At 46.1% G+C, this 10,920-nt stretch overlaps 1 protein-coding gene across 1 annotated transcript; it reads right to left on the bottom strand.

The window, feature by feature from the left end:
- Positions 1 to 7,357: 7,357 nt before the first annotated feature.
- Positions 7,358 to 10,300, bottom strand: LOC132225577 (melanoma antigen preferentially expressed in tumors-like). Its single transcript, XM_059680683.1, has 3 exons — positions 10,002 to 10,300; positions 9,011 to 9,616; positions 7,358 to 7,913 (listed from the first exon to the last, which is right to left on the bottom strand). The coding sequence occupies exons 1-3, from the start codon at positions 10,298 to 10,300 to the stop codon at positions 7,358 to 7,360; spliced, it is 1,461 nt and encodes a 486-aa protein (XP_059536666.1).
- Positions 10,301 to 10,920: the final 620 nt, after the last annotated feature.

Here is a 10,920-nt window from a genome sequence, read left to right as displayed (position 1 = left end):
AGCCAAGAGACATATGAAAACATGCTAAAAATCCTTAATCTTCCTAGAGATGCAAATCAAAATGACAATGAGATACCATCTCACACTGGTAAGAATGGCTATCATCAACAAATCAACAGACCACAAGGGCTGAGGAGGATGTGGAGTAAAAGGTACTCTCCTGCACTGCTCGTGGGAATGCAGTCTGGTAAAACCACTGTGGAGAACAGTACGGAGTTTCCTCAAAAAATTAAAAAGGAACTGCCATTTGATCCAGTACTCCCACTACTAGGGGTCTTTCCCCAGAAATTAGAAACACCTATCAGAAAGCATATTTGCACCCATATGTTCATTGCAGCACAATTTACAATAGCTGAGATTTGGAAACAGACTAAGTGCCCATCAGCAGATAAATGGATAAAAATGGTGGGGTACATCTACACAACAGAATACTACACTGCTGTAAAAAGGAAAGAACCCTTCCCTTTCCAAAAAGCATGGAAGGAGATGGACAGCATTATGGTAAAGGATTTTACCATATGTAGAGGATTTTAAAATCTATGTTCATCATGACCAAATTGAGGGATGACCGAAGGACTGGTTTGGGGCCGGGCTGGCCAGACTGCACCCATGCACAAATTTGAGCACTAGGCCTGTGGTAGAAAATTGGGAGTTTGTCTTATTCATAATCATTATGCAGCGATCCTAAATGAATCACTAGAACAGATGGACTTAATTGACATCTTCAGAGCACTTCACACCACAGCCACAGAACATATATTCTACTCAAGTGCTCATGGGACAGATTCAAAATTAGACCACATATTGGGTCACAAACAAAGTCTCCCCAAATTCAAGAAGATTGGAATCATACCAAGCATCTTCTCAGACCACCATGGAATAATATTTGAAATAAACTACAATAAAAACAACCCAAAATACTAAAACACTGGAAGCTGAATAGCATGTTACTAAATATTGATTGGTTTACCAATGAGATCGAAGAAGAAATGAAAAACATCCTGGAAACAAATGACAATGAAAACACAACAATCCAAAACCTATGGGACACAATGAATGCAGTCCTGAGAGTGAAGTTTATAGCTTTACAGGCCTTTCTCAAGACACAAGAAAAAATGGTAGTAAATCATCTAACTCTACAACTCAAAGAATCAGAAAGAGAGCAACAAGAAAAGCCCAGAGTGAGCATAAGGAAGGAGATAATAAAGATTACAGCCCAAATAATTGACATAAACACACAAAAAAATTACAGAAAATCAAGGAAACCAAGAGCTGGTTCTTTGAAAGGATACACAAGATTAACAAACCTCTAGCCAGGCTCACCAGGATGCAAAGAGAGAGTTCCCAAATAAACAAAATCAGAAACGATAGAGGCGAAACAACAACAGACCCCACAGAAATACAAAATGATTGTTAAAAAATACTATGGACAACTCTACTCCAACAAACTAGACAACCTGGAGGTAATGGACAAATTCTTAGAAAAATACATCAATCAAAATCTCAATCAGGAAGAATCTAAAAATCTCAACAGGCCAATAACTATGGAAGAAATTGAAGCAGTCATCAAAAAGCTTCCATCAAACAAAAGCCCAGGACAAGACGGCTTCACAGGGGAGTTTTACCAAACATTCAAGGAAAAACTAAAACCTATCCTCCTCAGACTAGTACAAAAAAATCCAAGAGGAAGGAACACTTCCAAGATCATTCTATGAAGCCAGCATCACCCTAATACCAAAACAATGAAAGAGAATTACAGGCAATATCCCTCATGAGCATAGATGCCAAAATCCTCCACAAAATCTTAGCAAATCGGATCCAGCAGTATATCAGAAAGATCATACACCATGACCAAGTAGGATTTATCCCAGGGATGAAAGGATGGTACAATATCCGCAAGTCAATAAACGTGATACATCACATAAACAAATTAAAAGAAAAAAAAACACAAACGATCATATCAATTGATGCAGAAAAAGCATTTGACAAAACCCAACACCCATTTTTGATAAAAACTCTCCACAAGGTGGGAGTAGAAAGATCAACATAATAAAAGCCATTTATGAAAGGCCCACAGCCAACATCATACTCAATGCACAAAAACTAACACCATTTCCCCTAAGAACAGGAACAAAACAGGGATGCCCACTCTCAGAACTCCTGTTCATCATAGTAATGGAATTATTAGCCATTGCAATTACACAAGAACAAAAATAAAAGGCATCCAAATTGGAAAAGTGGAAGTAAAACTGTCCTTATTTGCAGAAGACATGATATTATATATAGAAACCCCTAGAGATTCCATCAAAAAACTCCTAGACTTAATACATGAATTTGGCAATGTAGCAGGATACAAAATTAACCCCAAGAACTCTGAGGCATTTCTATACACCAATAGTGAACTTTGAAAAAGAGAGATTATAAAAATAATCCCAGTTCCCATTGGACCAAAAAAATTAAGCTACCGAGGAATAAACTTAACTAAAGGCGTAAAAGACCTCTACTCAGAAAACTACAGGACTTTGAAAAAAGAGAAAGAGGAAGACATAAACAGATGGAGGAACATACCGTGTTTATGGATTGGTAGAATCAAAATCATTAAAATGCCCACACTACCCAAAGCAATCCATAAATTCAACGCACTTCCCATGAAAGTACCAATGGCATACTTCACAGATCTAGAACGAACTCTCCAAAAATTCATCTGGAATAAAAAAAGTACCAGAACACCTGTAGCAATCCTGAGAAAGAACAAAGTAGGTGAGATCTCAATTCCAGATATCAAGCTGTATTACAAAGCCACTGTTCTCAAAACTGCCTGGAACTGGCAGGAGAACAGGCATATAGATCAATGGATTAGAATAGGGAGCCCAGAAATCAGCCCGAACCAATATGCTCAATTAATATTTGACAAAGGAGGCAAGAACATACAATGGAGTCAAGATAGTCTCTTCAATAAATGGTGCTGGGAAATTTGGACAGATATATGCAAGAAAATGAAACTAGACCACCAACTTACACCATACACGAGAATAAACTCAAAATGGATAAAGGACTTAAATGTCCGATGGGAAACCATAAAAATTCTAGAAGAATCCAAAAGCAATAAAATCTCAGACATATGGCAAAGCAATTTTTTCACCAATACAGCACCCAGGGCACTTGAATCTAAAGAGAAAATGACCAAATGGGACTACATCAAAATAAAAAGTTTGTGCACAGCAAAAGAAACCATCAACAAAACAACAAGAAAACCCAGTGTGTGGGAAAACATATTTACCACCATCATATCTGGTAAGGGCTTAATCTCCAATATTTATAGGGAACTCATACAACTTAACAAAAGGAAGATAAATAATCCAATCAAAAAATGGGCAAAGCATCTAAATCGACACCTTTCCAAAGAAGACATTCAGAAAAACAAGAGACATTTGAAAACATGCTGAAAGTCACTAATCATATGAGAAATGCAAATCAAAACAACAATGAGGTATCATCTCACACCTGTCAGGCTGGCTATCATCAACAAATCCACAAAGACAACTGCTTGAGAGGATGTGGAGAAAAAGGAACAATCGTGCACTGCTGGTGGGAAGGCAGACTGGGGCAGCCACTATGGAAGACACTATGGACTTTCCTCAAAAAACTAAAAATGGAACTCCCATTTGACCCTGTGATCCCACTTCTAGGAATATAACCCAAGAAACCAGAAACACCAAGCAGAAAGGACATATGCAGCCCTATGTTCATAGCAGCACAATTCACCATAGCTAAGATCTGGAAACAGCCTAAGTGCCCATCAGTAGATGAATGGATTAGAAAACCGCGGTACATCTACATGATGGAATACTATGCTGCTGTAAAAAAGAAGGAACCCTTAGCATTTGCAATGGCATGGATGGAACTGGAGAGCATTATGCTAAGTGAAATAAGACAGTCAATGAAGGAAAAATACCACATGATCTCACTCATATATGGATAATAAAGACCATTATAAACTGATGAACTATAACAGATAGAGAGGCAGAGCTGCCCCAAACAGATTGTCAACCTGTAGCGGGAAGGCCGAGGATGGTTGGGGGGCACGAGGGTAGGGGGTAAGAGATCAACCGAAGGACTTGTATGCATGCATATAAGCATAACCAATGGACATAAGATACTGGGGGATACGGGAGGCCAGGGTATTGTCAAGGGCAGGGTGGGGGGGAAAGGACACATATGTAATACCCATTGTAATACTTTAAGCAATAAAATTTAAAAAAAAAAAGAGAGAACCATCAATGGTGAGAGAGAATCCTTGATTGGCTGCTTCCTACAAGACACCTACTGGACTAAGAGCCCACAACGGGGACATGTCCCAGCCTGGGAATTGAACTGACCTCCTGGTACACAGGTCGAAACTCATCCACTGAGACAAGCAGTCCAGGCTTTGGCTCTTCTTTATTCAGAGTCTTCCCTTTGGAATCCGTGTGCTCCAGCTGCCCTGTATCCAGCCTGCCTTACTGCTGTGCAGTTTGGGGGACTCTGGGGTACATTCTAGTACTAAGGAACCTACTATGTGTGCCTTCCTCTCCCTGCTTGCTTTCTGATATCCTAGAGACCCTGCCCATAGGGCCTTCATGTACAAGATGCTTGTGCACCAGCAGTCACCTCCTATCCATGCCCCTTCTGTGCCCATCTTCACAGATGCAATCACTGTCTAAGCTTTATAAGCCTCATTGCCTTGATACTATGCTTTTCTGAATATTTTGATGGAAAAGTCCAGATTCCAATATTTTGCTTTAATTCTCAGTTGTGGTCTACAGAACAAATAAAGCGTCAAGTGCAGGACACTCTGTTTTAGAGGCAACATACAGCAATGAGTTTCCTTTTGTTTTGTCTTAATATGGTGGGTTTTTAAAATTGATTCTTTAGAGAGAGGTAAATGGAGTGAGACAGACACAGAAGCATGCATTCATGTGAGAGGGATACAATATTGGATGCCTGGGGACTGAACCAGAAACCTGGACATGTGCCCTGGCCAGAAATCAAATGGGGTAACTTTCTGGTGCACAGGACAATGCCCAGAAACACTGGCCAGGGTGCACTGACTTCTATTTTCTTCCTTATCTTGCATCTGGTGGTTAATAAATACTATCAATGCTAATAACAGTGGGCAATTCCAGAGGAGGACATGCTGACAAGAGCTTTACATAAGTTGGCCCCACAGGTGAATCTCCACACAAGGTAATGGGCACGAGCTCTGTGTGTGGAGGAATTAACACCCAGACCACAGGATGTTTTGCCTTTGCCCTTCCTCCATCAGAAACTGCAAATTGTTATGCTTTTCCTCAAATTCTAGAGGTTCTGATTCATATTATGGACACTATTTCCTGTGAAGGCGGGGATGGGAAGACAAGGTGCATGTCAGACAGAGGGACAGGGAGAGGGAGATGGAATAGGAGAGAGAGAGAGGAAGAGAAAGAGAGCGTTTGCTGTAAGAGATATACATTTTCTGACCCTTGTTCTCTTATCCTCTTTTTTTTTTTGGGGGGGGGAGAGCTCAGCAACTGTTACTGAGACTTCAGCATTTTCTCTTCCCACTCGAAGAAGCAGAGTGTGCCTGGCCAGTGTGGCTCAGTAGGCCTTTGTACCAAGAGGACATAGTTCAATTCTCAGTTGGAGCAGGAGCTGGAGTTTACGCCTCGATCCCCAGGTGGATGTGCAGGAGAAAGCCAACCAATGATTTTGTCTCATTATTGATGTTTTATCCATCTCTCCCTCTCCCTTCCTCTCTGAAATCAATAGGAAATGTACTAAGAAACGGAAAAATGAGCTCGTAGGATGATGGACCCAAGCTAGAAGAGTGGAAGGTAGAAGAAAAGAAAGGAATGGCAATAAAAAGAGAACGAAGGGCCAGGTGCTGTATGTGACAAGCTAGGAAGTTGCTGAGACCCAGCAGAGAGCAGCAAGCACATGAGTGGCTGGCACTGAATGAGAGGCAGTAGAAGGAGAAAAAGCAGGATTGACTTCCTCACAATTAGGGAGACATACAGGCAAATGGAGCCCTGCCCCTGGGCCTGGATGTGTGGGCTTCTCCCTAGGTGCTCCTCTGGCAGGCCACTCAGTGAGCAAACTGAGACAGCCTAGGGCCAGAATGCAGTGGCAGGTGGGCAGGGAGCCTGTTCCTCTATGGCCAGCTAACTGTCCACTGACTGTGGGATCCAACAGCACACTAGGACATCTCCCCTTCACTTGGTTGTATTGACCCTCAGAGTGGCCCTCCATACCCCCATATCCCCGGGGTGACCTTCACCTGTGTCCACTTAAGTGCTCTCCGGGAACTGGCTTGGGGTTGTCCACTCTTCAGACCCAGGGCCTGTCACTGGTTCAGAGTTGCTTTACCACCTCCTTGATTGATGGGAAGGAGGATCATGAGGGGAAAGTATTCCAACATTAGGCCATCCTTTACCAAAGGATGTCCTATTCTTAGGACAGGACACAGAACAAAGCAGAGGTTTATTCCAGCTCAGTATTTTGCTGAAAAGAATGTAAATGTGTTTACAGGAACTTGAATTCAAGAAGGGGCTGGATCCAGGGGAATGACAGGCATGGACTTGTGAGGCCAGGGCTCTGGCTCCCTGGCAGGCTGATGTCCCTTTCAGTACTGGGGGCCTGACTTGTGCACAGGGAAGCCCTACCATGGAGCAGACACAGGCCAGAGATGGAGGCTCCCAGTGGGGAGGAGTGTTTGAGTCCAGGGACTGGACTAGTTACCCGTGATGGCCCCAGAGTAGTTGTACCTCGGTGGTGCTCACTGGAAGCCACTTGTTCCAGTCCCTGTGGACGCAACAAGTGTGCGCTGACCCACTGAACAGTCACAGAGGTGAGTAGGTACCGGTGCACCAGAAAGAACCCACCAAACCAAAAAGGATAAATGGTGATGTGATCTCCTGGAATCAACCTCAACCAGCCTAATGTCTGCGCATCACAAGGCTCATGCCTTCTTACTTGGCCAGTAACTGCAGGTGGGAGAGTTAGGCTAACATGTCATTGAGGACATCAGTCTGTTAACATCCAGTTCTCTTTATTACTGACATTTATTCACAACCATTCAAGAAATGTAATTCCCGCATCTACCACCCAAGCCTCAATCCCTCCCCCTGAGAGATTCAGGTGCATATTTCTAACTCCTTAGGACAAATCTCCCCAAAGAAACCATCCAGTCCCCTGTGAGCATTTCCCCCCAACCCTGAGTAGCTGTCTGAAACTGGCTGCTGTGTTCCTGAACGGTACACTTATGTCTGGGCTTCAGTGCCCAAGTGCCCAGAGTAAAGCCTATGAGATGTGCACCCAGCTAGACACTCAAGCAACAGGATCACAGAATGGGAGTTGGGTCATGGAAGGTTCTACAGCCACAGTGAGGACAGGGGTAAGCACAGAGCCAGACCATGCCGGGCCGACCCAACTCCTGCAGCATATGCTTTAGCACAGCATGCATCTGGGCAAGTCGGCCCAGGTTGATGTTGCTGCTAGTTTCCTCATAACTCTCCACGGGCGCCGCATAAATCACGCAACTCAGCTTGCTCAGCCCGACAACGTGGCGAAGCAGGTCCTCCAGGACGGTCATGGAGATGGGGTTTTCACAGAAACTTAGGGTTGTGAGCTGGGAGCAGTGGCTCAGGGCTGGCAGGATGTCCAGGAACTGGTGGTCCATGATCCCACACTCATCCAAGTCCAGGTCCTGGAGAGTGGGGGAGGCTCTCTCTAAAAGAAATTGGAGTGACCGAGAACTGATAATGGTCAGGTTGAGCCCACTGAAACTCAGGCTTTTCAGCTGGCTGACATTCAGATGCTGGGAGAGATGTCTAAAGTCTCTTTCGAAAAGCAGGCAGTTAGTGATGGACAGGGTCTCCAAGGGGCTCTTCAGGCACCTGGGGAGACATAGAGCAGTTACATGTGGGAGATGGACCTGGTGAGCAGAGGCAGGTGAGGATAATGCAGGCCTTCAGGGTAAAGAGGCCCATGTCACCAAAGCCTACAGTGTTCCGGATGATGATCAAACCCAGGATGTTGCACAGTGAAAAGTGACATTCAAGTCCGAGCAAATTTGAGTGGCATCTTTCTCCATCTGTTATCTGCTCCGTGATGGATTCAACTGGATGAAACCTCACACACTCCATTTACTCATCCGTCAAGTGGAGCACATCATACCCTCCAGCCCAAACACACAGGTGTTGTGAACATAAAGGTGGGAGGAGCTCAGAAAGGAGCCTGCCCCAGGGTCTGAAGCAGGAGGCAACCAGTGCATTTTAGTATTGGAGACATGTCCTGAACTGCCTGCAACTCGGGTTTCCTTCCAGCCACACCCTAGACCCCTGTCACCACCATCTCTTAGCCCAATGAGGCCTCTGGCAGATGTGCAGAAAGGGCTAACCTGGGCACAGTCAGGCAACATCCAGCGAGGGCTGCCACCCTCCAGGAACTTAGATCACTGCATTGTCTACAAACCAACTATCCCATTTCGTAATGCCTCCCTCCTGAATCCTGCATTTACCACGCATTCCGTTTGCGAGAGCCTATGGCAACCCTTGGCAGACAGGTGACTGAGGCAGGTTTGGACTGAAAGGCTGCCATGGCCAAATCTCTAAGTGCGGAACTTAACCCATGAAACCTCACCTCTGATTGGCTTTCCCCTTGTCATTGCAATCCTCACTTGGTTCTATTGCATCATTTTCCCTTCAACACCACTTACAAGGATGCCCAAAGCTACCATCCCCTGGCCCGAATTCCTAGCAAGGAGTCCCTTTAGTAGCCTCTGTCCTAGTGCATACGTCCTACCTTTATCTGGGGGGTTATGTCACAACATGCAAGGTGACAGAGCAGTGAACAAGACACTGACTGTGTGGCCCGTCTAGTGGCTCAGGCACTCTAGCACTGCTGAGGGACGGCACACAGGAGAGCCCGTCACTGTGCACTGAAATGGAAAGGGACTCACTCTGGTTGGCAGGGAAAGCTCGCCACCCCTCACCTGAAGATCTCATCCAGGTGGCCTCTGAGAATGGAGATATCATCCAAATTGACCTCCTGGAGGTGGGGCAGGTTGAGGAATTGAGAGGTGACCAGACTAACACACTGCTCCTCCTGCTCCAAGGTGGTGTGAGAAGACGTGAAGACGTGGGAGAGCAGGAACCGGCACAGATTGCCCATCTGGCCCAGGTAAGGAGCGAACTTCCTCAGAGTGGACAGCTTCCAGGTACAGTTTACCTCCAAATCCTGGACAGAGACCAGCTGCACCATATCCAGGATTTTAGTGTTTTGCTTCGACATCGGAAAAACCTTCAGCTTCTTACAGCAAAGGTGCAGCAAACCTCTCCTCTCGCTGACTTTCTTAATCAGGTAGCTGAGGGACTCATCAAGGACACCTTTCTTGAGGCAAAGGTCTATTAACACCTCCACGGGGGCCAAGGGTGGATTTGGCCTGGCCGTTAAGCTGTGCACTTTCCTCCTATTCCTCATGGGCTGCAGGGCCTCAGGCTCCAGCAGTGAGCACACATGGGCTCTGGTTCCTGCCCACACCATCCAGAACTCCAAATGAACTCTCTTCTGTAAATTAAGCACCTGCAGTTTACATCTCCTGTGGAGAAAATAGGAGATATGCTGGGATGCATTAAGATAACAATGAGTAAGACCATGAGCTAGGCATCTGGGCAGCAGGGCCAGACATCGCACTGGACTTTGACTCCATGCCCCAGGAATCAACTGCTCCTGGTGCTACTGGGATCCTTCATGGTCCCCATTCCTGGTACCTTTAGGTGCCACCAGGAAGGAGTGGGCTCGTGTCCCTTCGGTCACCCTTGGCAATTTCATCAGCCGTATATATCCGAAGCCTGTTCCTAGAATGACCCTAGCAGTGGCTCCAAGGCCTGCCTCAGCTCTCCCTTTGGCCCTGCCCACTCCCAGATCCCAGCTGTAACTGCTCAGATCCCCAGGGTGCGACCCGGCTACTGAATCCCCCATACCTGGGTCGAGGGTCCTGGGCAAGCATGGCATCGAGTCCCTCGAGCACAGCCTGCAAGATATCCTGGTAAGACTGCTGATGGTTCATCAGGGCCCCCAGAGGGAGGCAGCAGAAGGGCCAAGCCTGCACCATGGCCTTCAGGACTCTGCTGTGCTTCCCAGTGAAGGCTGTGATGAAAAGAGGTGGGAAGAGCTCCATAGGAAGCCACTCCAGAGCAGTGATGGCCAAGGCTTCATCCCGCAGCAGGCTCTGACATGCCAGTTCCAGGAGTCTGCGTGGAGCTGGGAGGCTCATCCCCATGAAGCTGCTATGAAAGAGATCCTGGGAGACAGCCGGGAGCAAGGCATCTTGTCAGGCTGAGCATGAGCAACCCCGGTCCTTCTCCCTTCAGAGGGACCAGCTGAGGGCCAAAGGCACTGCTCTGGCAACAACTGGAGCACCCCCAATTTACCCCAACTCCGTTTTCTGCTTAGGGTTGCAAAGCCACTCAGCCCTGCCTCTACTCTGCCACTGGAAGGACAAGAACCAGGCACCAAGGAGGGGTGAGATGACCACTGGACCCCTCCCGGATCTACCCACTGGCTAGCTGCAATTCTGCTGTGCAGTGAGGACTGGGAAACCAGAGAGATGATCCCACCCTTTCCAGGGAAAACATTTCTGAGGATCACTGAAGGACTGAAAACACCTGGAGTAGGGAGCAGCCCGTGGCCCAGGACTGCCTCTTGCTAAGTTCCAGGAAATAAAATAGATGGGGAAGATTAAGGAACACCCACACAATGGGTACCATTGAGGCCTTTGACACATTTTTTATTATTGCTTAAAGTATTACAAAGGGTATTACATATGTATCCATTTTATCCCCCCGCCCTAGACAGTCCCCTAGCCTCCCCTATCCCCCAGTGTCTTATGTCCATTGGTTA

This window comes from Myotis daubentonii, chromosome Y, assembly GCF_963259705.1.
Source record: "Myotis daubentonii chromosome Y, mMyoDau2.1, whole genome shotgun sequence".
Lineage (NCBI taxonomy): Eukaryota > Metazoa > Chordata > Mammalia > Chiroptera > Vespertilionidae > Myotis > Myotis daubentonii.
The sequence above is the reverse complement of the archived record's forward strand: the minus strand, read 5'-3'. Positions and strand labels throughout refer to the sequence as shown.